The sequence below is a fragment of the Oncorhynchus mykiss genome, chromosome 8, assembly GCF_013265735.2.
Source record: "Oncorhynchus mykiss isolate Arlee chromosome 8, USDA_OmykA_1.1, whole genome shotgun sequence".
In the NCBI taxonomy this organism is placed as follows: domain Eukaryota; kingdom Metazoa; phylum Chordata; class Actinopteri; order Salmoniformes; family Salmonidae; genus Oncorhynchus; species Oncorhynchus mykiss.
Window position 1 is genome coordinate 49,321,305 of NC_048572.1, and position 27,683 is coordinate 49,348,987.

The 27,683-nt window shown below is 44.7% G+C and overlaps 1 protein-coding gene across 1 annotated transcript in view; it reads left to right on the forward strand.

Moving 5' to 3' along the window:
• Positions 1 to 27,683, forward strand: part of gpr158b (G protein-coupled receptor 158b) — a 102,538-nt gene that overhangs the window by 42,456 nt on the left and 32,399 nt on the right. The window contains exon 4 of the mRNA XM_021612743.2: positions 23,920 to 24,137. Coding sequence (XP_021468418.2) covers positions 23,920 to 24,137 — 218 coding nt within the window. The remainder of the gene's footprint in view (positions 1 to 23,919; positions 24,138 to 27,683) is intronic.

Below are 27,683 nucleotides of genomic sequence, written 5' to 3' on the forward strand. Positions count from 1 at the left end.
TTATTACTGCTGAAGTGAAAGTCATCCTCAGTCATGCTGCTTTTTAGTTTGCTTTACCACAGTATCAAAAATACATTTTTGGATTGTTCTTATTTTCCTCAATTAGGTTGGAAAAATAGGATGATCGAGCAGCAGTGAGGGCTCTTCGATACTGCACGGTACTGTCTTTCCAAGCTAGTCGGAAGACTTCCAGTTTGGTGTGGCGCCATTTCCGTTCCAAATTTCTGGAAGCTTGCTTCAGAGCTCGGGTATTTTCTGTATACCAGGGAGCTAGTTTCTTATGATAAATGTTTTTAGGGTTGCAACTGCATCTAGGGTATTGCGCAAGGTTACATTGAGTTCCTCAGTTAGGTGGTTAACTGATTTTTGTCCACTGACATCCTTGGGTAGGCAGAGGGAGTCTTGAAGGGCATCAAGGAATCTTTGGGTTGTCTGAGAATTTATAGCACTACTTTTGATGTTCCTTGGTTGGGGTCTGAGCAGATTATTTGTTGCGATTGCAAATGTAATAAAATGGTGGTACGATAGTCCAGTATTATGAAGAAAAGTATTAAGATCCACAACATTTATTCCATGGGACAAAACTAGGTCCAGAGTATGACTGTGGCAGTGAGTAGGTCCGGAGACAGTGGCAGACTCCATAATTTGCTAATAAATTCATTAAAAATCCTACAATGTGATTTTCTGGATTTTTTTTTCTCAATTTGTCTGTCATAGTTGAAGTGTACCTATGATGAAAATTACAGGCCTCTCTCATATTTTTAAGTGGGAGAACTTGCACAATTGGTGGCTGACTAAATACTTTTTTTGCCCCACTGTATATGGCCCAGGAGGCCTGTAAACAGTTGCTATAAAAAGTGATTGAGTAGGCTGCATAGATTTCATGACTAGAAGCTCAAAAGACGAAAACATAGTTGTTTTTTTTTGTAAATTGAAATTTGCTATTGTAAATGTTAGCAACTCCTCTGCCTTGGCGGGATGCACGGGGGATATGGTCACTAGTGTAACCAGGAGGTGAGGCCTCATTTAACATAGTACATTCATCAGGCTTAAGCCATGTTTCAGTCAGGCCAATCACATCAAGATTATGATCAGTGATTAGTTAATTGACTATAACTGACTTGGAAGTGAGGGATCTAACATTAAGTAGCCCTATTTTGAGATGTGGGGTATCACAATCTCTTTCAATAATGGCAGGAATAGAGGAGGTCTTTATTCTAATGAGATTGCTAAGGTGAACACCACTATGTTTAGTTTTGCCCAACCTAGGTCGAGGTACAGACACGTCTCAATGGGGATAGCTGAGCTTACTACACTGATTGTGCTAGTGGCAGACTCCACTAAGCTGGCAGACTGGCTAACAGCCTGCTGCCTGGCCTGCACCCTATTTCATTGTGGAGCTAAGGGAGTTAGAGCCCTGTCTATGTTTGTTAGTAAGATGAGAGCACCTGTCATGTACTGTCATGTTGTGTCTTGTCTCTGTCCTTGTGCACGTCACATTTCTCGGTTCTGTTATTTCCGCTGAAGGCATTAAGATGGATCCCGCTAAGGTCCAAGCTGTCATTGATTGGCCCGTCCCTAAGTCACGCGTCGAGCTGCAGCGCTTTCTCGGCTTCGCGAACTTCTATCGTCGTTTCATCCGTAATTTCGGTCAGGTGGCAGCTCCTCTCACAGCCCTTACTTCTGTCAAGACGTGCTTTAAGTGGTCCGTTTCCGCCCAGGGAGCTTTTGATCTCCTCAAGAATCGTTTTACATCCGCTCCTATCCTTGTTACACCTGACGTCTCTAGACAGTTCGTTGTCGAGGTTGACGCGTCAGAGGTGGGCGTGGGAGCCATCCTTTCTCAGCGCTCCCTCTCTGACGACAAGGTCCACCCATGCGCGTATTTTTCTCATCGCCTGTCGCCGTCGGAACGTAACTATGATGTGGGTAACCGCGAACTGCTCGCCATCCGGTTAGCCCTAGGCGAATGGCGACAGTGGTTGGAGGGGGCGACCGTTCCTTTTGTCGTTTGGACTGACCATAGGAACCTTGAGTACATCCGTTCTGCCAAACGACTTAATGCGCGTCAGGCGCGTTGGGCGCTGTTTTTCGCTCGTTTCGAGTTCGTGATTTCTTATCGTCCGGGCTCTAAGAACACCAAGCCTGATGCTTTGTCTCGTCTCTTCAGTTCTTCAGTAGCCTCCACTGACCCCGAGGGGATTCTCCCTGAGGGGCGTGTTGTCGGGTTGACTGTCTGGGGAATTGAGAGGCAGGTAAAACAAGCGCTCACTCACACTCCGTCGCCGCGCGCTTGTCCTAGGAACCTTCTTTTCGTTCCCGTTCCTACTCGTCTGGCCGTTCTTCAGTGGGCTCACTCTGCCAAGTTAGCCGGCCACCCTGGCGTTCGGGGTACGCTTGCTTCCATTCGCCAGCGTTTTTGGTGGCCCACCCGGGAGCATGACACGCGTCGTTTCGTGGCTGCTTGTTCGGTCTGCGCGCAGACTAAGTCCGGTAACTCTCCTCCTGCCGGCCGTCTCAGGCCGCTTCCTATTCCCTCTCGACCGTGGTCTCACATCGCCTTAGATTTTGTCACCGGACTGCCTTCGTCAGCGGGGAAGACTGTTATTCTTACGGTTGTCGATAGGTTCTCTAAGGCGGCTCATTTCATTCCCCTTGCTAAGCTTCCTTCTGCTAAAGAGACGGCACAAATCATCATCGAGAATGTTTTCAGAATTCATGGCCTTCCGTCAGACGTCGTTTCGGACAGAGGTCCGCAATTCACGTCTCAATTTTGGAGGGAGTTTTGCCGTTTGATTGGGGCTTCCGTCAGTCTCTCTTCCGGCTTTCACCCCCAGTCTAACGGTCAAGCAGAACGGGCCAATCAGACTATTGGTCGCATCTTACGCAGTCTTTCTTTTCGTAACCCTGCGTCTTGGTCAGAACAGCTCCCCTGGGCAGAATACGCCCACAACTCGCTTCCTTCGTCTGCGACCGGGCTATCTCCTTTTCAGAGTAGCCTCGGGTACCAGCCTCCGCTGTTCTCATCTCAGTTCGCCGAGTCCAGCGTCCCCTCCGCTCAGGCTTTTGTCCAACGTTGCGAGCGCACCTGGAAGAGGGTCAGGTCTGCACTTTGCCGTTATAGGACGCAGACTGTGAGGGCTGCTAATAAGCGTAGAACTAAGAGTCCTAGATATTGTCGCGGTCAGAGAGTTTGGCTCTCCACTCAGAACCTTCCCCTTAAGACGGCTTCTCGCAAGTTGACCCCGCGGTTCATTGGTCCGTTCCGTATTTCTCGGGTCATTAATCCTGTCGCAGTTCGACTTCTTCTTCCGCGATACCTTCGTCGCGTCCACCCGGTCTTCCATGTCTCCTGCATCAAGCCCGTCCTTCGCGCCCCCGCTCGTCTTCCCCCCCCCCCCCCCATCCTTGTCGAGGGCGCACCCATCTACAGGGTCCGTAGAATTTTGGACATGCGTCCTCGGGGCCGTGGTCACCAGTACCTCGTAGATTGGGAGGGGTACGGTCCTGAGGAGAGGAGTTGGGTTCCCTCTCGGGACGTGCTGGACCGTGCGCTGATCGAGGATTTCCTCCGTTGCCGCCAGGTTTCCTCCTCGAGTGCGCCAGGAGGCGCTCGGTGAGTGGGAGGGTACTGTCATGTACTGTCATGTTGTGTCTTGTCTCTGTCCTTTCCCTTCACCCTGTCTCCCTCTGCTGGTCGTTGTTAGGTTACCTTTTCTCCCCCGCTTTCCCCCAGCTGTTCCTTGTCTCCTCTAACTACCCATTCACCCCGTTTCCCACCTGTTCCCTTTTTCCCTCTGATTAGGTCCCTATATCTCTCTCTGTTTCTGTTCCTGTCCTTGTCGGATTCTTGTTTGTTGTGTTTCATGCCTGAGCCAGACTATCGTCATGTTTGCTGTAACCTTGTCCTGTCCTGTCGGAATCTGCCGGTCTATCTGAGCCTACCTATGTTTGGTTATTAAAGAAGCTCTGTTTAAGTTAGTTCGCTTTTGGGTCCTCATTCACTCACCCTAACAGCACCCCTCCAGCTAGGATGGAGTCCATCACTCCTCAACAGGCCAGGCTTGGTCCTGTTTGTGGGTGAGTCCCAGAAAGAGGGACAATTATCTACAAATTCTAACTTTTGGGACGGGCAAAAAACAGTTTTCAACCAGCGATTAAGTTGTGAGACTCTGCTGTAGAGCTCATCACTCTCCCTAACGGGGAGGGGGCCAGAGACAATTACTCGATGCCAACACATCTTTCCAGCTGATTTACATAACAATATCCCAATACTCTCTACACTCGCCAGTTTTAGCTTTAGCCAGCACCATCTTCAGATTAGCCTTAACGTCGGTAACCCTGTCCCTGGTAAACAGTGTATGATTGCTGGATGATTCGTTTTAAGGCTAATACTACGGGTAATGGAGTCGCCAATGACTAGGGTTTTCAATTTGTCAGAGCTAATGGTGGGAGCCTTCGGCGTCTCAGACCCCGTAATGGGAGGAGTAGAGACCAGAGAAGGCTCGGCCTCAGACTCCGACTCACTGCTTAATGGGGAGAACCGGTTGAAGGTTTCTGTCGGCTGAATGAGTGACACCGGTTGAGCATTCCTACAGCATTTCCCTCCAGAAGCCATGAGAAAGTTATCCGGCTGCAGGGACCGTACGAGGGGATTTATACTACTATCTGAACTTACTGGTGGCACAGACGCTGTTTCATCCTTTCCTACACTGAAATTACCCTTGCCTAATGATTGCATCTGAAGCTGGGCTTGCAGCACAGCTATCCTCGCCGTAAGGCGATCGTTCTCCTGTATATTATGAGTACAGTGACTGCAATTAGAAGGCATCATGTTAATGGTACTACTTAGCTTCGGCTGTTGGAGGTCTTGACGAACCATGTCCAGATAAAGCGAAGTGAAAAAGTTGAATGAAAAAAAAGTTGAGTGAGGGAAAAACAAAAAATATTAACGGTAATTAAAAAGTAAAAACTGTAATGTTGTCAGGTAGCAAAGTAAGGTTAGCAACAAAACACACAGCAGCACGTAAGCAAGTCTGCAAGTTGTGACCGGAAATGACACCACCTCACGCCACTAACTCTGTCATTGTTCATTTGCAGTTTGTAGGATACTAGTCTGCTAGGTTGGTTGGGGGGATGAAAGAATGGATGGAATGGTGATGGATGGAACGATGGTAGAATTATTTGATTTTTGATTCCTCTGTACAAATACCTTGGATGACTTTGCAAGCACAGACTTAGGTTAGCACCAGGGCATATGGAGGAAAGTATTAGTATGTATACAGACCTTTTCATAAAATTTCTTAGACAGCACCCCTGGGGATCTGACAGCCTTATTGGAATGCAATGGGAGACTTGAAAGTAGCATTGAGGGGTAAAAGTCATCTTCAAAAGCCCACAAACACGTCATTAAATTTTTTTTTCAAATGCATCTCTCCGGCTTAGTTTGGATTGTAGGAGAGATACTCATTTCCACTTCCACTGAATTGACCTGCCACTGTTATTCTTCACAACCCGATTTCATGTATTGTTGTTTCCCAGAAACTATCAAGACAAAAAAGAAATAAAGCATTAAGTAAAAACTGGCGGGGAGAAGGTCTCATCTTCCAAGGCATGGCAAACCCCATGAATTTAGATGCTGACAAAAAGTGAAACGATTTCCTTTAATATTTCTTTGATTAGTCAATGATTTTTCTTAATTTTACTCATATAAGAGAGTTCATATAAGAGGGTGTCTATGTATAAATATGATCAGCAACTCTCAGACAGAAATCTAAGATTCCAAAAAGGTTCTTTGGCTGTCCCTCTAGGTTTCTACCTGGAACCAAAAGTGTTTTACCTTCCTCCTGTGGAAGGCTACCTGAAACGTTTGACCCAAGTTAAACAAGGCAATGCTAACCAAATACTATTTGAGTGTATTGTATGTAGAGTGTATTCAATTCTGACCCACTGGGAATGTGATGAAAGAAATAAAAGCTGAAATAAATAATTCTCTCTACTATTATTCTGACATTTCACATTCTTAAAATAAAGTGGTGATCCTAACTAACCAAAGACAGGGAATTTTATTAGGATTAAATTTCAGGAATTGTGAAAAACTGAGTTTAAATGTAATGTAAACTTCCGACTACAACTGTATGTGCTGATGACACTGTTGTTGTAAGTGAGCCTGAACAATGCTTTGGGTTGTGTACCTATTCAAAGTAGCCTACCACCAATTTGGCTATATCAATCTTTTGGTAAATTTCACCTCACCTGAAAGTTGTGAAGCTTAAAGGGGCACTTAATAGCTTTTTTAACCTTTAACCTCTACAAATGGGAAAATAGCAAACTGTCAACAACAAAAAAAAAATCCCAAGAAAACTACCCCCTTTTATTTCAACAGGGGGAGTTTTCAGACAGAAGTTTCCAGAACATCTATCAAATCAATTCAAATCAAACTGTATTTGTCACATGCACATAGACCTTACGTGAAATGCTTACCTACAAGCCCTTAACCAACAAAGGAGTTCTATAGAAGAGTTAAGAAAATATTTACCAAATAAACTAAAGTTTACATTTTTTTTAAATAACACATTAAAATAACAATAATAAAGCTATGTACAGGGGGTAACGGTACTGAGTCAATGTGCGGGGAAACAGGTGAATTGAGGTAATATGTACATGTAGGTAGGGGTGAAGTGGCTATGCATAAATAATGAACAGCGAGTAGCAGCAGTGTACAAAACAAATGGGGTGGTCAATGTAAATAGTCCGGTGTCCATTTGATTAATTGTTCAGCGCTCTTATGGCTTGGGGGTATAAGCTGCTAAGGAGCCTTTGGGTCCTAGACTTGGCGCTCCGGCACCGCTTGCCGTGCGGTAGCAGAGAAAACAGTCTATGTATAACTTGTGTGACTGGAGTGTCTGAACATTTTTTGGGCTTTCCTCTGACACCGCTTATTATATAGGTCCTGGATGGTAGGAAGCTTGGCCCCAGGGATGTACTGGGCCGTACTCACTACCCATTGTAGCGCCTTACTATGCCGAGCAGGTGCCATACCAGGCGGTGATACAACAGGTCAGGATGCTCTGGATGGTGCAGCTGGATAATCTTTTGAGGATCTGGGGACCCATGCCAAATCTTTTCAGTCTCCTGAGGGGGAAAAGGTGTTGCCATGCCCTCTTCACGACTGCCTTGGTGTGTTTGGAGCTTGATAGTTTGTTGGTGATGTGAACACCAAGGAACTTGATACTCTCGACCCACTCCACTACAGCCCCATCGATGTTAATGCCTGTTTGGCCTGCCTTTTCCTGTAGTCCACGATCATGTATCGACACACAAAATCAAATCAAGTTATATTTGTCACATACACATGGTTAGCAGATGTTAATGAGAGTGTAGCGAAAAGCTTGTGCGTCTAGTTCCGACAATGCAGTAATAACCAACGAGTAATCTAACCTAACAATTCCAAAACTACTACCTTATACACACAAGTGTAAAGGGATAAAGAATATGTACATAAAGATATGTGAATGAGTGATGGTACAGAACTGCATAGGCAAGATGCAGTAGATGGTATCGAGTACAGTATATACAGTGGGGCAAAAAAGTATTTAGTCAGCCACCAATTGTGCAAGGTCTCCCACTTAAAAAGATGAGAGAGGCCTGTAATTTGCATCATAGGTACACTTCAACTATGACAGACAAAATGCGAAAAAAAAATCCAGAAAATCACATTGTAGGATTTTTTATGAATTTATTAGCAAATTATGGTGGAAAATAAGTATTTGGTCAATAACAAAAGTTTATCTCAATACTTTGTATTATACCCTTTGTTGGCAATGACAGAGGTCAAACGTTTTCTGTAAGTCTTCACAAGGTTTTCACACACTGTTGCTGGTATTTTGGCCCATTCCTCCGTGCAGATCTCCTCTAGAGCAGTGATGTTTTGGGGCTGTTGCTGGGCAACACGGACTTTCAACTCCCTCCAAAGATTTTGTATGGAATTGAGATCTGGAGACTGGCTAGGCCACTCCAGGACCTTGAAATGCTTCTTACGAAGCCACTCCTTCGTTTTTTTGGGCGGTGTGTTTGGGATCGTTGTCATGCTGAAAGACCCAGCTATGTTTCATCTTCAATGCCCTTGCTGATGGAAGGGGGTTTTCACTCAAAATCTCACGATACATGGCCCCATTCATTATTTTCTTTACACGGATCATTCGTCCTGGTCCCTTTGCAGAAAAACAGCCCCAAAGCATCATGTCTCCACCCCCATGCTTCACAGTAGGTATGGTGTTCTTTGGATGCAACTCAGCATTCATGAGTTGAGTTTTTACCAAAAAGTTAGATTTTGGTTTCATCTGACCATATGACATTCTCCCAATCTTCTTCTGGATCATCCAAATGCTCTCTATCAAACTTCAGACGGGCCTGGACATGTACTGGCTTAAGCAGGGGGACACGTCTGGCACTGCAGGATTTGAGTCCCTGGCGGCGTAGTGTGTTACTGATGGTAGGCTTTGTTACTTTGGTCCCAGCTCTCTGCATGTCATTCACTAGGTCCCCCCGTGTGGTTCTGGGATTTTTGCTCACCGTTCTTGTGATCATTTTGACCCCACGGGGTGAGATCTTGCGTGGAGCCCCAGATCGAGGGAGATTATCAGTGGTCTTGTTTGTCTTCCATTTCCTAATATTTGCTCTCACAGTTGATTTCTTCAAACCAAGCTGCTTACCTATTGCAGATTCAGTCTTCCCAGCCTGGTGCAGGTCTACAATTTTGTTTCTGGTGTCCTTTGACAGCTCTTTGGTCTTGGCCATAGTGGAGTTTGGAGTGTGACTGTTTGAGGTTGTGGACAGGTGTCTTTTATACTGATAACAAGTTCAAACAGGTGCCATTAATACAGGTGGAGGACAGAGGAGCCTCTTAAAGAAGTTACAGGTCTGTGAGAGCCAGAAATCTTGCTTGTTTGTAGCTGACCAAATACTTATTTTCCACCATAATTTGCAAAAAAATTCATGAAAAATCCTACAATGTTATTTTCTGGGTTTTTTTCTCTCATTTTGTCTGTCATAGTTGAAGTGTACCTATGATGAAAAAAAAAGGCCTCTCTCATCTTTTTAAGTGGGAGAACTTGCACAATTGGTGGCTGACTAAATCATTTTTTGCCCCACTGTACATATGAGATGAGTAATGTAGGGTATGTAAACAAAGTGGCATAGTTTAAAGTGGCTAGTGATACATGTATTACATAAAGATGCAGTAGATGATATAGAGTACAGTATATACATATACATTTGAGATGAGTAATGTTGGGTATGTAAACATTATATTAAGTAGCATTGTTTAAAGTGGCTAGTGATATATTTTTCCATCAATTTCCATCAATTTCCATTATTAAAGTGGCTGGAGTTGAGTCAGTGTGTTGGCAGCAGCCACTCAATGTTAGTGGTGGCTGTTTAACAGTCATATGGCCTTGAGATAGAAGCTGTTTTTCAGTCTCTCGGTCCCTGCTTTGATGCACCTGTATTGACCTCGCCTTCTGGATGATAGCGGGGTGAACAGGCAGTGGCTCGGGTGGTTCTTGTCCTTGATGATCTTTATGGGCTTCCTGTGACATCGGGTGGTGTTGGTGTCCTGGAGGACAGGTAGTTTGCCCCCGGTGATGCGTTGTGCAGACCTCACTACCCTCTGGAGAGCCTTATGATTGTGGGCGGAGCAGTTGCCGTACCAGGCGGTGATACAGCCCGACAGGATGCTCTTGATTGTGCATCTGTAGAAGTTTGTGAGTGCCTTTGGTGACAAGCCGAATTTCTTCAGCCTCTTGAGGTTGAAGAGGCGCTGTCTGTGTGGGTGGACCAATTCAGTTTGTCCGTGATGTGTACGCCGAGGAACTTAAAACTTACTACCCTCTCCACTACTGTTCTGTCGATGTTGATAGGGGGGTGCTTCCTCTGCTGTTTCCTGAAGTCCACAATCTTCGCCTTTGTTTTGTTGACGTTGAGTGTGAGGTTATTTTCCTGACACCACACTCCAAGGGCCCTCACCTCCTCCCTGTAGGCCGTCTCGTCATTGTTGGTAATCAAGCCTACCACTGTAGTGTCGTCCGCAAACTTGATGATTGAGTTGGAGGCGTGCATGGCCACGCAGTCGTGGGTGAACAGGGAGTACAGGAGAGGGCTCAGAACGCACCCATGTGGGGCCCCAGTGTTGAGGATCAGGGGGGTGGAGATGTTGTTACCTACCCTCACCACCTGGGGGCGGCCTGTCAAGAAGTCCAGGACACAGTTGCACAGGGTGGGGTCAAGACCCAGGGTCTCGAGCTTGATGACGAGTTTGGATGGTACTATGGTGTTAAATGCTGAGCTGTAGTCGATGAACAGCATTCTCACATAGTTATTCCTCTTGTCCAGATGGGTTATGGCAGTGTGCAGTGTGGTTGCAATTGCGTCGTCTGTGGACCTATTTGGGCGGTAAGAAAATTGGAGTGGGTCTAGGGTGTCAGGTAGGGTGGAGGTGATATGGTCCTTGACTAGTCTCTCAAAGCACTTCATGATGACGGAAGTGAGTGCTACGGGGCGGTAGTCGTTTTGCTCAGTTACCTTAGCTTTCTTGGGAACAGGGACAATGGTGGCCCTCTTGAAGCATGTGGGAACAGCAGACTGGGATAAGGATTGATTGAATATGTCCATAAGCATACCAGCCAGCTGGTCTGCGCATGCTCTGAGGACGCGGCTGGGGATGCCGTCTGGTCAGCAGTGTTAAGCAAGCATTAACACACGAGAGACTGTGCGTTGCCAGGGAATTTCCGCGCAAAGCACTGTCTGGAGTGTGTTAATGCACTTATAAAACGTATCCCAACATTTTATTTGAGAGAATTTCCTCTGAAAAGTAAAATTTTTCTCCAAAAAAGATAGCATTTTGTTGTTGCGAGAGTGTGGTTAACCTAACATATCCCCCACCACTGCTCTAACTGTTGCCATGTCACTACGCCACATAGAGCAAGTCACCCCATTATGCAGATGATTACAGAACAATACTATTATTGGCCTCAGTCAGCCTTAGTAGTAATCTCATAACTGCAACATACCCACTTGACTAGCCAGCTATATAGCACTAGCAGGGAAAATGTGCTGCCTCTTTCTCTCTGTTGGTTGTTATGGAAGCTGTCTAATGTCACTTCACTTGCTAGGTAACGTTAGCTAGCAACCTAACGTTACAGCAGAGTCATAAAGAGACTTGACAGCTGGAATGAGAACAAACTCTATCTGCCTAGCTAGTAATGCAATGACTGCTATACAGTTGAAGTCGGAAGTTTTTCAACAACTCCACAAATTCATTGTTAACAAACTATAGTTTTGGCAAGTCGGTTAGGACATCTACTTTGTGCATGACACAAGTCATTTTCCCAACAACGCAGCCGTCATACGTCTCAGGAAGGAGATGCGTTCTGTCTCCTAGAGATGAACGTACTTTGGTGCGAAAAGGGAATGTAAATCCCAGAACAACAGCAAAGGACCTTGTGAAGATGCTGGAGGAAACCGTTACAAAAGTATCTACAGTGCCTTGCGAAAGTATTCGGCCCCCTTGAACTTTGCGACCTTTTGCCACATTTCAGGCTTCAAACATAAAGATATAAAACTGTATTTTTTTGTGAAGAATCAACAACAAGTGGGACACAATCATGAAGTGGAACGACATTTATTGGATATTTCAAACTTTTTTAACAAATCAAAAACTGAAAAATTGGGCGTGCAAAATTATTCAACCCCTTTACTTTCAGTGCAGCAAACTCTCTCCAGAAGTTCAGTGAGGATCTCTGAATGATCCAATGTTGACCTAAATGACTAATGATGATAAATACAATCCACCTGTGTGTAATCAAGTCTCCGTATAAATGCACCTGCACTGTGATAGTCTCAGAGGTCCGTTAAAAGCGCAGAGAGCATCATGAAGAACAAGGAACACACCAGGCAGGTCCGAGATACTGTTGTGAAGAAGTTTAAAGCCGGATTTGGATACAAAAATATTTCCCAAGCTTTAAACATCCCAAGGAGCACTGTGCAAGCGATAATATTGAAATGGAAGGAGTATCAGACCACTGCAAATCTACCAAGACCTGGCCGTCCCTCTAAACTTTCAGCTCATACAAGGAGAAGACTGATCAGAGATGCAGCCAAGAGGCCCATGATCACTCTGGATGAACTGCAGAGATCTACAGCCGAGGTGGGAGACTCTGTCCATAGGACAACAATCAGTCGTATATTGCACAAATCTGGCCTTTATGGAAGAGTGGCAAGAAGAAAGCCATTTCTTAAAGATATCCCTAAAAAGTGTTGTTTAAAGTTTGCCACAAGCCACCTGGGAGACACACCAAACATGTGGAAGAAGGTGCTCTGGTCAGATGAAACCAAAATTGAACTTTTTGGCAACAATGCAAAACGTTATGTTTGGCGTAAAAGCAACACAGCTGAACACACCATCCCCACTGTCAAACATGGTGGTGGCAGCATCATGGTTTGGGCCTGCTTTTCTTCAGCAGGGACAGGGAAGATGGTTAAAATTGATGGGAAGATGGATGGAGCCAAATACAGGACCATTCTGGAAGAAAACCTGATGGAGTCTGCAAAAGACCTGAGACTGGGACGGAGATTTGTCTTCCAACAAGACAATGATCCAAAACATAAAGCAAAATCTACAATGGAATGGTTCAAAAATAAACATATCCAGGTGTTAGAATGGCCAGGGACGTGCTGGACCGTGCGCTGATCGAGGATTTCCTCCGTTGCCGCCAGGTTTCCTCCTCGAGTGCGCCAGGAGGCGCTCGGTGAGTGGGGGGGTACTGTCATGTACTGTCATGTTGTGTCTTGTCTCTGTCCTTTCCCTTCACCCTGTCTCCCTCTGCTGGTCGTTGTTAGGTTACCTTTTCTCCCCCGCTTTCCCCCAGCTGTTCCTTGTCTCCTCTAACTACCCATTCACCCCGTTTCCCACCTGTTCCCTTTTTCCCTCTGATTAGGTCCCTATATCTCTCTCTGTTTCTGTTCCTGTCCTTGTCGGATTCTTGTTTGTTGTGTTTCATGCCTGAGCCAGACTATCGTCATGTTTGCTGTAACCTTGTCCTGTCCTGTCGGAATCTGCCGGTCTATCTGAGCCTACCTATGTTTGGTTATTAAAGAAGCTCTGTTTAAGTTAGTTCGCTTTTGGGTCCTCATTCACTCACCCTAACAGCACCCCTCCAGCTAGGATGGAGTCCATCACTCCTCAACAGGCCAGGCTTGGTCCTGTTTGTGGGTGAGTCCCAGAAAGAGGGACAATTATCTACAAATTCTAACTTTTGGGACGGGCAAAAAACAGTTTTCAACCAGCGATTAAGTTGTGAGACTCTGCTGTAGAGCTCATCACTCTCCCTAACGGGGAGGGGGCCAGAGACAATTACTCGATGCCAACACATCTTTCCAGCTGATTTACATAACAATATCCCAATACTCTCTACACTCGCCAGTTTTAGCTTTAGCCAGCACCATCTTCAGATTAGCCTTAACGTCGGTAACCCTGTCCCTGGTAAACAGTGTATGATTGCTGGATGATTCGTTTTAAGGCTAATACTACGGGTAATGGAGTCGCCAATGACTAGGGTTTTCAATTTGTCAGAGCTAATGGTGGGAGCCTTCGGCGTCTCAGACCCCGTAATGGGAGGAGTAGAGACCAGAGAAGGCTCGGCCTCAGACTCCGACTCACTGCTTAATGGGGAGAACCGGTTGAAGGTTTCTGTCGGCTGAATGAGTGACACCGGTTGAGCATTCCTACAGCATTTCCCTCCAGAAGCCATGAGAAAGTTATCCGGCTGCAGGGACCGTACGAGGGGATTTATACTACTATCTGAACTTACTGGTGGCACAGACGCTGTTTCATCCTTTCCTACACTGAAATTACCCTTGCCTAATGATTGCATCTGAAGCTGGGCTTGCAGCACAGCTATCCTCGCCGTAAGGCGATCGTTCTCCTGTATATTATGAGTACAGTGACTGCAATTAGAAGGCATCATGTTAATGGTACTACTTAGCTTCGGCTGTTGGAGGTCTTGACGAACCATGTCCAGATAAAGCGAAGTGAAAAAGTTGAATGAAAAAAAAGTTGAGTGAGGGAAAAACAAAAAATATTAACGGTAATTAAAAAGTAAAAACTGTAATGTTGTCAGGTAGCAAAGTAAGGTTAGCAACAAAACACACAGCAGCACGTAAGCAAGTCTGCAAGTTGTGACCGGAAATGACACCACCTCACGCCACTAACTCTGTCATTGTTCATTTGCAGTTTGTAGGATACTAGTCTGCTAGGTTGGTTGGGGGGATGAAAGAATGGATGGAATGGTGATGGATGGAACGATGGTAGAATTATTTGATTTTTGATTCCTCTGTACAAATACCTTGGATGACTTTGCAAGCACAGACTTAGGTTAGCACCAGGGCATATGGAGGAAAGTATTAGTATGTATACAGACCTTTTCATAAAATTTCTTAGACAGCACCCCTGGGGATCTGACAGCCTTATTGGAATGCAATGGGAGACTTGAAAGTAGCATTGAGGGGTAAAAGTCATCTTCAAAAGCCCACAAACACGTCATTAAATTTTTTTTTCAAATGCATCTCTCCGGCTTAGTTTGGATTGTAGGAGAGATACTCATTTCCACTTCCACTGAATTGACCTGCCACTGTTATTCTTCACAACCCGATTTCATGTATTGTTGTTTCCCAGAAACTATCAAGACAAAAAAGAAATAAAGCATTAAGTAAAAACTGGCGGGGAGAAGGTCTCATCTTCCAAGGCATGGCAAACCCCATGAATTTAGATGCTGACAAAAAGTGAAACGATTTCCTTTAATATTTCTTTGATTAGTCAATGATTTTTCTTAATTTTACTCATATAAGAGAGTTCATATAAGAGGGTGTCTATGTATAAATATGATCAGCAACTCTCAGACAGAAATCTAAGATTCCAAAAAGGTTCTTTGGCTGTCCCTCTAGGTTTCTACCTGGAACCAAAAGTGTTTTACCTTCCTCCTGTGGAAGGCTACCTGAAACGTTTGACCCAAGTTAAACAAGGCAATGCTAACCAAATACTATTTGAGTGTATTGTATGTAGAGTGTATTCAATTCTGACCCACTGGGAATGTGATGAAAGAAATAAAAGCTGAAATAAATAATTCTCTCTACTATTATTCTGACATTTCACATTCTTAAAATAAAGTGGTGATCCTAACTAACCAAAGACAGGGAATTTTATTAGGATTAAATTTCAGGAATTGTGAAAAACTGAGTTTAAATGTAATGTAAACTTCCGACTACAACTGTATGTGCTGATGACACTGTTGTTGTAAGTGAGCCTGAACAATGCTTTGGGTTGTGTACCTATTCAAAGTAGCCTACCACCAATTTGGCTATATCAATCTTTTGGTAAATTTCACCTCACCTGAAAGTTGTGAAGCTTAAAGGGGCACTTAATAGCTTTTTTAACCTTTAACCTCTACAAATGGGAAAATAGCAAACTGTCAACAACAAAAAAAAAATCCCAAGAAAACTACCCCCTTTTATTTCAACAGGGGGAGTTTTCAGACAGAAGTTTCCAGAACATCTATCAAATCAATTCAAATCAAACTGTATTTGTCACATGCACATAGACCTTACGTGAAATGCTTACCTACAAGCCCTTAACCAACAAAGGAGTTCTATAGAAGAGTTAAGAAAATATTTACCAAATAAACTAAAGTTTACATTTTTTTTAAATAACACATTAAAATAACAATAATAAAGCTATGTACAGGGGGTAACGGTACTGAGTCAATGTGCGGGGAAACAGGTGAATTGAGGTAATATGTACATGTAGGTAGGGGTGAAGTGGCTATGCATAAATAATGAACAGCGAGTAGCAGCAGTGTACAAAACAAATGGGGTGGTCAATGTAAATAGTCCGGTGTCCATTTGATTAATTGTTCAGCGCTCTTATGGCTTGGGGGTATAAGCTGCTAAGGAGCCTTTGGGTCCTAGACTTGGCGCTCCGGCACCGCTTGCCGTGCGGTAGCAGAGAAAACAGTCTATGTATAACTTGTGTGACTGGAGTGTCTGAACATTTTTTGGGCTTTCCTCTGACACCGCTTATTATATAGGTCCTGGATGGTAGGAAGCTTGGCCCCAGGGATGTACTGGGCCGTACTCACTACCCATTGTAGCGCCTTACTATGCCGAGCAGGTGCCATACCAGGCGGTGATACAACAGGTCAGGATGCTCTGGATGGTGCAGCTGGATAATCTTTTGAGGATCTGGGGACCCATGCCAAATCTTTTCAGTCTCCTGAGGGGGAAAAGGTGTTGCCATGCCCTCTTCACGACTGCCTTGGTGTGTTTGGAGCTTGATAGTTTGTTGGTGATGTGAACACCAAGGAACTTGATACTCTCGACCCACTCCACTACAGCCCCATCGATGTTAATGCCTGTTTGGCCTGCCTTTTCCTGTAGTCCACGATCATGTATCGACACACAAAATCAAATCAAGTTATATTTGTCACATACACATGGTTAGCAGATGTTAATGAGAGTGTAGCGAAAAGCTTGTGCGTCTAGTTCCGACAATGCAGTAATAACCAACGAGTAATCTAACCTAACAATTCCAAAACTACTACCTTATACACACAAGTGTAAAGGGATAAAGAATATGTACATAAAGATATGTGAATGAGTGATGGTACAGAACTGCATAGGCAAGATGCAGTAGATGGTATCGAGTACAGTATATACAGTGGGGCAAAAAAGTATTTAGTCAGCCACCAATTGTGCAAGGTCTCCCACTTAAAAAGATGAGAGAGGCCTGTAATTTGCATCATAGGTACACTTCAACTATGACAGACAAAATGCGAAAAAAAATCCAGAAAATCACATTGTAGGATTTTTTATGAATTTATTAGCAAATTATGGTGGAAAATAAGTATTTGGTCAATAACAAAAGTTTATCTCAATACTTTGTATTATACCCTTTGTTGGCAATGACAGAGGTCAAACGTTTTCTGTAAGTCTTCACAAGGTTTTCACACACTGTTGCTGGTATTTTGGCCCATTCCTCCGTGCAGATCTCCTCTAGAGCAGTGATGTTTTGGGGCTGTTGCTGGGAAACACGGACTTTCAACTCCCTCCAAAGATTTTGTATGGAATTGAGATTTGGAGACTGGCTAGGCCACTCCAGGACCTTGAAATGCTTCTTACGAAGCCACTCCTTCGTTTTTTTGGGCGGTGTGTTTGGGATCGTTGTCATGCTGAAAGACCCAGCTATGTTTCATCTTCAATGCCCTTGCTGATGGAAGGGGGTTTTCACTCAAAATCTCACGATACATGGCCCCATTCATTATTTTCTTTACACGGATCATTCGTCCTGGTCCCTTTGCAGAAAAACAGCCCCAAAGCATCATGTCTCCACCCCCATGCTTCACAGTAGGTATGGTGTTCTTTGGATGCAACTCAGCATTCATGAGTTGAGTTTTTACCAAAAAGTTAGATTTTGGTTTCATCTGACCATATGACATTCTCCCAATCTTCTTCTGGATCATCCAAATGCTCTCTATCAAACTTCAGACGGGCCTGGACATGTACTGGCTTAAGCAGGGGGACACGTCTGGCACTGCAGGATTTGAGTCCCTGGCGGCGTAGTGTGTTACTGATGGTAGGCTTTGTTACTTTGGTCCCAGCTCTCTGCATGTCATTCACTAGGTCCCCCCGTGTGGTTCTGGGATTTTTGCTCACCGTTCTTGTGATCATTTTGACCCCACGGGGTGAGATCTTGCGTGGAGCCCCAGATCGAGGGAGATTATCAGTGGTCTTGTTTGTCTTCCATTTCCTAATATTTGCTCTCACAGTTGATTTCTTCAAACCAAGCTGCTTACCTATTGCAGATTCAGTCTTCCCAGCCTGGTGCAGGTCTACAATTTTGTTTCTGGTGTCCTTTGACAGCTCTTTGGTCTTGGCCATAGTGGAGTTTGGAGTGTGACTGTTTGAGGTTGTGGACAGGTGTCTTTTATACTGATAACAAGTTCAAACAGGTGCCATTAATACAGGTGGAGGACAGAGGAGCCTCTTAAAGAAGTTACAGGTCTGTGAGAGCCAGAAATCTTGCTTGTTTGTAGCTGACCAAATACTTATTTTCCACCATAATTTGCAAATAAATTCATGAAAAATCCTACAATGTTATTTTCTGGGTTTTTTTCTCTCATTTTGTCTGTCATAGTTGAAGTGTACCTATGATGAAAAAAAAAGGCCTCTCTCATCTTTTTAAGTGGGAGAACTTGCACAATTGGTGGCTGACTAAATCATTTTTTGCCCCACTGTACATATGAGATGAGTAATGTAGGGTATGTAAACAAAGTGGCATAGTTTAAAGTGGCTAGTGATACATGTATTACATAAAGATGCAGTAGATGATATAGAGTACAGTATATACATATACATTTGAGATGAGTAATGTTGGGTATGTAAACATTATATTAAGTAGCATTGTTTAAAGTGGCTAGTGATATATTTTTCCATCAATTTCCATCAATTTCCATTATTAAAGTGGCTGGAGTTGAGTCAGTGTGTTGGCAGCAGCCACTCAATGTTAGTGGTGGCTGTTTAACAGTCATATGGCCTTGAGATAGAAGCTGTTTTTCAGTCTCTCGGTCCCTGCTTTGATGCACCTGTATTGACCTCGCCTTCTGGATGATAGCGGGGTGAACAGGCAGTGGCTCGGGTGGTTCTTGTCCTTGATGATCTTTATGGGCTTCCTGTGACATCGGGTGGTGTTGGTGTCCTGGAGGACAGGTAGTTTGCCCCCGGTGATGCGTTGTGCAGACCTCACTACCCTCTGGAGAGCCTTATGATTGTGGGCGGAGCAGTTGCCGTACCAGGCGGTGATACAGCCCGACAGGATGCTCTTGATTGTGCATCTGTAGAAGTTTGTGAGTGCCTTTGGTGACAAGCCGAATTTCTTCAGCCTCTTGAGGTTGAAGAGGCGCTGTCTGTGTGGGTGGACCAATTCAGTTTGTCCGTGATGTGTACGCCGAGGAACTTAAAACTTACTACCCTCTCCACTACTGTTCTGTCGATGTTGATAGGGGGGTGCTTCCTCTGCTGTTTCCTGAAGTCCACAATCTTCGCCTTTGTTTTGTTGACGTTGAGTGTGAGGTTATTTTCCTGACACCACACTCCAAGGGCCCTCACCTCCTCCCTGTAGGCCGTCTCGTCATTGTTGGTAATCAAGCCTACCACTGTAGTGTCGTCCGCAAACTTGATGATTGAGTTGGAGGCGTGCATGGCCACGCAGTCGTGGGTGAACAGGGAGTACAGGAGAGGGCTCAGAACGCACCCATGTGGGGCCCCAGTGTTGAGGATCAGGGGGGTGGAGATGTTGTTACCTACCCTCACCACCTGGGGGCGGCCTGTCAAGAAGTCCAGGACACAGTTGCACAGGGTGGGGTCAAGACCCAGGGTCTCGAGCTTGATGACGAGTTTGGATGGTACTATGGTGTTAAATGCTGAGCTGTAGTCGATGAACAGCATTCTCACATAGTTATTCCTCTTGTCCAGATGGGTTATGGCAGTGTGCAGTGTGGTTGCAATTGCGTCGTCTGTGGACCTATTTGGGCGGTAAGAAAATTGGAGTGGGTCTAGGGTGTCAGGTAGGGTGGAGGTGATATGGTCCTTGACTAGTCTCTCAAAGCACTTCATGATGACGGAAGTGAGTGCTACGGGGCGGTAGTCGTTTTGCTCAGTTACCTTAGCTTTCTTGGGAACAGGGACAATGGTGGCCCTCTTGAAGCATGTGGGAACAGCAGACTGGGATAAGGATTGATTGAATATGTCCATAAGCATACCAGCCAGCTGGTCTGCGCATGCTCTGAGGACGCGGCTGGGGATGCCGTCTGGTCAGCAGTGTTAAGCAAGCATTAACACACGAGAGACTGTGCGTTGCCAGGGAATTTCCGCGCAAAGCACTGTCTGGAGTGTGTTAATGCACTCATAAAACGTATCCCAACATTTTATTTGAGAGAATTTCCTCTGAAAAGTAAAATTTTTCTCCAAAAAAGATAGCATTTTGTTGTTGCGAGAGTGTGGTTAACCTAACATATCCCCCACCACTGCTCTAACTGTTGCCATGTCACTACGCCACATAGAGCAAGTCACCCCATTATGCAGATGATTACAGAACAATACTATTATTGGCCTCAGTCAGCCTTAGTAGTAATCTCATAACTGCAACATACCCACTTGACTAGCCAGCTATATAGCACTAGCAGGGAAAATGTGCTGCCTCTTTCTCTCTGTTGGTTGTTATGGAAGCTGTCTAATGTCACTTCACTTGCTAGGTAACGTTAGCTAGCAACCTAACGTTACAGCAGAGTCATAAAGAGACTCGACAGCTGGAATGAGAACAAACTCTATCTGCCTAGCTAGTAATGCAATGACTGCTATACAGTTGAAGTCGGAAGTTTTTCAACAACTCCACAAATTCATTGTTAACAAACTATAGTTTTGGCAAGTCGGTTAGGACATCTACTTTGTGCATGACACAAATCATTTTCCCAACAACGCAGCCGTCATACGTCTCAGGAAGGAGATGCGTTCTGTCTCCTAGAGATGAACGTACTTTGGTGCGAAAAGGGAATGTAAATCCCAGAACAACAGCAAAGGACCTTGTGAAGATGCTGGAGGAAACCGTTACAAAAGTATCTACGTATATCCACAGTAAAATTAGTCCTATATCAACATAACCTGAAAGGCCGCTCAGCAAGGAAGAAGCCACTGATCCAGAACCGCCATAAAAAAGCCAGACTACGGTTTGCAACTGCACATGGGGACAAAGATCGTACTTTTTGGAGAAATGTCCTCTGGGTTATAACATTGTTATGTTTGGAGGAGAAAGGGGGATGCTTGCAAGCCGAAGAACACCATCCCAACCGTGAAGCACGAGCATCGTGTTGTGGTGGTGCTTTGCTGCAGGAGGGACTGGTGCTCTTCACAAAATAGATGGAGTCATGAGGAGGAAAATTGTGTGGATATATTGAAGCAATATCTCAAGACATCAGTCAGGAAGTTAAAGATTGGTCGCAAATGGGTCTTCCAAATGGACAATGACCCCAAGCATACTTCCAAAGTTGTGGCAAAATGGCTTAAGGACAACAAAGTCAAAGTATTGGAGTGGCCTTCACAAAGCCCTGACATCAATCCTATGGAAAATTTGTGGGCAGAACTGAAAAAGCATGTGTGAGTAAGGAGACCTACAAACCTGACTCAGTTACACCAGCTCTGTCAGGAGGAATGGGCCAAAATTCACCCAACTTATTGTGGGAAGCTTGTGGAAGGCTACCCGAAATGTTTGATCCAAGTTAAACAATTTAAAGGCAATGCTACCAAATACTAATTGAGTGTATGTAAACTTCTGACCCACTGGGGATGTGATGAAAGAAAAAAAAGCTGAAATAAATCATTCACTCTACTATTATTCTGACATTTCACATTCTTAAAATAAAGTGGTGATCCTAACTGACCTACGATGGAATTATTACTCTATTTAAATGTCAGGAATTGTGAAAAACTGAGTTTACATGTATTTTGCTAAGGTATCCGACTTCAACTGGCTACATGACTAGCTAGCCACAGTAGCAGGGCAAATTGTCTGCAATTTGTGTAGTGCTTCTTTGGGCTGATCATACAATCATGATTAGTTGGCTCACTTAGCTAGCAAGCATGCTGGATCAACGGCCAGGCAGCAGCCTATTGCTATGAAGTTACAAAAAACTAAACCAACAACATCCTAACAAACCAAAATTAGATACATTCTAAATGCAGGACCAATGAGGAAACTAGGCTAGCTAGCATTCATTTGTTTATGCAGGATCTTATGATGAAGGAAATGCATACTAGGTCCTCATTTACAAAATGTGATGCAGTCATGACATGTGCTATCAACTGCTCCTACGTTCAAGTACTCCTACGTGTCTTGTTTTACCGCTTGTTTTTCAGCTACATTTCAGTCAGTTTTCCTCATAATTTTGGTGGTTAGTGGATAAAGTATCTATGATGAACAATTTTTTCTAAAAATGAACTAGTCATCAGCCATCAGCTCACGAGTGTAGCTGCGTCTAGCTAGAAAGCTAGCTATTGTCATCTCGAACTAGCACTTCACATAGGCTAACTGAGCTGTTTTATTAGAAAACAGTTGAGATTACTCAAATCCTGTAGCTAGCTAGCAAGTCCACCTCGGCGACAATGTTGTTGGGTGCGGAAATGTTAGATTAGTCTTAATTTTAATATAACCTTCATTGAAGTTTGTGATTACTACTGGTTATGGAAATGAGGCAAGAGAAATTGTCCCCCATGTTTTTTGTTTTGGACAGGGCTCGGAGTTTGGCGTATTGATATTTTGAAAACTGGCACTCACTCAGTGAGTCATTAGTCTACTTCAAACAGTTTGGAAAACAGGGCATTGTCAATGGCTTTGAACCCCATTTCACCCAATCAGATTGCAGGTTTTTCCAAACCTGTTTTATAGCGAGCTTTAAAGATGATAACAGTATGACTGATGAGGCTCTATTGTTGTCTCTGTTAGCAATTAGGCTCTTTTTAGTGAGGGATTATTTGAGCTGAATTCTCTATCAGTTCTTTGTCTCGTTTAGTTTTTTATTGGCGATCCAAAGTGTGCATATCTTTAGTTGGGGACTACATTGTCATCTCAGCCTGCGCTTGGCAACTGTGTTCTTAACAGACAGTATGCCTTGGGGGATGTATTGTGTGTGTGTGTGTGTGTGTGTGTGTGTGTGTGTGTGTGTGTGTGTGTGTGTGTGTGTGTGTGTGTGTGTGTATTTGTTTGTTTGTTTGCAAATACGCTGCAGCACTTTACTTCACTAAATCGAAGCACTGTTTTACTGTGACTGGGTGTTTTGTGGGTTGTCCACTCCACATGATTGGGTGGTGTCTAAGACAGGGAACAGACCGTTTTTAGCTTGTTATGGTTTGGTGGCCTGGGTTGTGGTCAGTAGGATGAAACGTTGCGGTATTACATGAACTTCCAATAAGAACACAGTTTTTTGTAACACTTAACTTAATGCCTTGCATGTAGGCTATAATGCATTATTATGCCGTTATAATGCATTGTAAGACTTGTCATGCATACAGTATTTTAAGCTTTATTATAACAATTTACATACATGCTTGTAACAAGTTAGAACTAATTGTACCTGCAGACTTTAAGTAAAGTGTTACCCAACAGGTTTTTCATCAGTGTTCCCCACTCAACACAACCCTGGTCTTTCTTCACACATGAATCAGAACAACAAATTGCGAGAAGATACACAACCCACTGCCCCTGTTCTCTTTAGTGATATAACCATAACCAGAGAACCTATAGAGGGCCACAGCAGTTATGACTCAGTGATGCTCTTACCCATTGAAACCCAACAGAAGGTTATAAATGGTCTTGAAGAGAGAGCATGATTACAAAACCCACTCTTTGATTAGTTTTCCACTGAAGTTGACTTCCTTTTGCTAAGGCTATCTCTTCAGCACTACACACACACACACACACACACACACACACACACACACACACACACACACACACACACACTGTTGTTCTAAATGTTTTGACTTGAATGTTTCACTGTAGATCAGGTTGTAGGCTTGTTATTGCCAGCTGTTTTCCATCTGTAGTACTTTTGTACTCATTGGCAGTGTACTCATTGTTTATTTCGATCCCAAACAGCTACTCTTGCTGCGGTCAGTACAAATTATACACAGAAAGAACGACATTGAGAACACTTTTTTTTACGTAACTCAAATACACAATGTTATTGCCTCAACAATGCTTCCACAACACATCATCCTCTACTGTATCTCCTCGATGTTCTGTCTATCTGCCCTTTCCAGGGAAAGAGAGCAATGGTCACGCTCACAGCGAGGACCCCTCAGAGGTGTCCAGTAAGTGCCTGCCGTGCCGTGAGGGCTGCCCCTACTGCCGGGGCGACACACCCTGCCTGGCTCAGGAAGACGGGGCCCTCCGGCTTTCTGTAGCCTCCTTCCAGGGCCTTTGCATGCTGCTGGACTTAGTGGCCATGGTGCTGGTCTACCACTTCCGCAGGAACAAGGTAAGGGCTCATTGGGAGGAAGCATGGGTTAGGGGTCAAGCAGGGGAACTCCATCCAGAAAACTGGTATTATGTATTAAGACTGGTATTATGTTTTTCACCAAAGGTATTAATGGTATAGGTTGGTGTTTCTATTTCATACACTTGTGCTTTACACAGAGGGTACCATTACAGAGCCAATATGCGGCGGCACCAGTTAGTCAAGGTAATTTAGGTAATATGTACATGTAGGTAGAGTTATTAAGTGGGCTATGCATAGATAATAACAGAGAGTAGCAGCAGCATAAAGAGAGGGGGGGGGGCAATGCAAATAGTCTGGGTAGCCATTTAATTAGATGTTCAGGAGTCTTATGGCTTGGGGGTAGAAGCTGTTTTAGAAGCCTCTTGGACCTAGACTTGGCGATCCGGTACAGCTTGCCGTGCGGTGGCAGAGAGAACATGCTATGACTAGGGTGGCTGAAGTCTTTGACAATTTTTAGGGCCTTCCTCTGACACCGCCTGGTATAGAGGTCCTGGATGGCAGGAAGCTTGGCCCCAGTGATGTACTGGGGTGTACGCACTACCCTCTGTAATCCCTTGTGGTCGGAGGCCGAGCAGTGGCCATACCAGGCAGTGATACAACCCGTCAGGATGCTCTCGATGGTGCAGCTGTAGAACCTTTTGAGGATCTGAGGACCCATGCCATATCTTTTCAGTCTCCTGAGGGGGAATAGGTTTTGTCGTGTCGTCTTCACTACTGTTTTGGTGTGCTTGGACCATGTTAGTTTGTTGGTGATGTGGGCACCAAGGAACTTGAAGCTCTCAACCTGCTCCACTACAGCCCCATCGATGAGAATGGGGTCGTGCTTGGTTCTCCTTTTACTGTAGTCCACAATCATCTCGTTTGTATTGATCATATTGAGGGAGAGGTTGTTGTCCTGGCACCACACGGCCAGGTCTCTGACCTCCTCCCTATAGGCTGTCTCGTCGTTGTCGGTGATCAAGCCTACCACTGTTGTCATCTGCAAACTTAATGATGGTGTTGGAGTCATGCCTGACCCTGCAGTCATGAGTGAACAGGGAGTACAGGACGGCACCTGGCATGCACCTCTGAGGGGCCCCCATGTTGAGGATCAGCGTGGCATATGTGTTGTTACTTACCCTTACCACCTGGGGGCTGCCCATCAGGAAGTCCAGGATCCAGTTGCAGAGGGAGGTGTTTAGTCCCAGGGCCAATGGTGTTGAACCCTGAGCTGTAGTCAATGAATAGCATTCTCACATACGTGTTCCTTTTGTCCAGGTGTGAAAGGGCAGTGTGGAGTGCAATAGAGATTGCGTCATCTGTGGATTTATTGGGGCGGTATGCACATTGGAGTGGGTCTAGGGTGTCTGGGATAATGGTGTTGATGTGAGCCATGACCAGCCTTACAAAGCACTTCATGGCTACAGACGTAAGTGCTACGGGTCGGTAGTCATTTAGTCAGGTTACCTTAGTGTTCTTGGGCACAGGGACTATGGTGGTCTGCTTGAAACATGTTGGTTTACAGACTCAGACAGGGAGAGGTTGAAAATGTCAGTGAAGACACTTGCCAGTTGGTCAGCGTATGCTCGGAGTACACATCCTGGTAATCCATCTGGCCCTGCGGCCTTGTGAATGTTAACCTGCTTAAAGGTCTTACTCACATCGGCTGCGGAGAGTGTGATCACACAGTCGTCTAGAACAGGTGATGCTCTCATTCATGTTTCAGTGGCACTTGCCTCGAAGCGAGTATAGAAGTCATTTAGCTCATGTCACTGGGAAGCTCTCGGCTTTGCTTCCCTTTGTAGTCTGTAATTGTTTGCAAGCCCTGCCACATTAGACAAGCATTGGAGCCGGTGTAGTACGATTCGATCTTAGTCCTGTATTGACGCTTTGCCTGTTTGATGGTTCTTCGGGAGGCATAGCGGGATTTCTTATAAGCTTCCGGGTCAGAGTCCTGCTCCTTGAAAGTGGCAACTCTACCCTTAGCTCAGTGCGGATGTTACCTGTAATCCATGGCTTCTGGTTGGGGTATGTACGTACAGTCACTGTGGGGACGACGTCATCGATGCACTTATTGATGAAGCCAGTGACTGATGTGGTGTACTCCTCAATGCCATCGGAAGAATCCCGGAACATATTCCAGTCTGTGCTAGAAAAACAGTCCTGTAGCTTAGCATCTGTTTCGTCTGACCACTTTTTTATTGACCGAGTCAGTGGTGCTTCCTGCTTTAATTTTTGCTTGTCAGCAGGAATCAGGAGGATAGAATTATGGTCAAATTTACCAAATTGTGGGTGAGGGAGAGCTTTGTGTGCGTCTCTGTGTGTGGAGTAAAGGTGGTCTAGATTTTTTTCCCCTCTTGCTGCACATTTAACATGCTGGTAGAAATTGGGTTAAACGGATTCAAGTTTCCCTGCATTAAAGTCCCCGGCCACTAGGAGCGCCGCCTCTGATTGAGCGTTTTCCTGTTTGCTTATGGCCGTATACAGCTCATTGAGTGCGGTCTTAGTACCAGCATCGGTTTGTGGTGATAGATAGCTACGAAGAATATAGATGAAAACTCTCTAGGTAGATAGTGTGGTCTACAGCTTATCATGAGATACTCTATTTCAGGTGAGCCAAACCTCGAGACTTCCTTAGATATCGTGCACTTGCTGTTGTTTAACAAATATACATAGACTGCCACACCTTGTCTTACCAGAGGCTGCTGTTCTATCCTGCCAATACAGGGTATAACCCACCAGCGGTATGTTATTCATGTCGTCGTTCAGCCACGACTCGGTGAAACATAAGATATTACAGTTTTTAATGTCCCGTTGGTCGGATATATGTGCTTTGTCCACTTTATTATCCAGTGATTGTATGTTGGCCAATAGTACTGATTGCAAAGGCGGATTAGCCACTCATCTCACCGGGTGCTCACAAGGCACCCTGATCTCCTTCCGCGATACCTCTGTCACTTTCTCCTGCGAATGACAGGGATGAGGGCCTGTTCGGGTGTCTGGAGTAAATCCCTCTCGTCCGACTCATTAAAGAAAAATTATTCGTCGTCCAGTTTAAGGTGAGTAATCGCTGTTCTGATGTCCAGAAGCTGTTTTTGGTCATAAGAGACTGTAGCAGCAACATTATGTACAACATAAGTTACAAACAATGCGAAAAAAAATAAATAAATAGCACAGTTGGTGTAGAGCCCATAAAACGGCAGCCATCTTCAAACTAGTTCTGTTACCTACTCTCACCACCTGGGGTCAGCCCGTCATTAAGTCCAGGATCCAGTTACAGAGGGAGGTGTTCAGTCCCAGGGTCCTAAGCTTGGTGACGAGCATGGAGGGCACTATTGTGTTGAACGTTGAGCTGTAGTTGATGAACAGCATTCTTACATAGGTATTCCTCTCTTCCAGGTAGGAGAGGGCAATGTGGAGTACAGTTGAGATTGCATCATCTGTAGATCTGTTGGGGTGGTCAAATTGGATTGTGTCTAGGGTGTCTGGGATGATGGAGTTGTGTGCCATGACCAGCCTTTCAAAGCCCTTCATGATTACAGATGT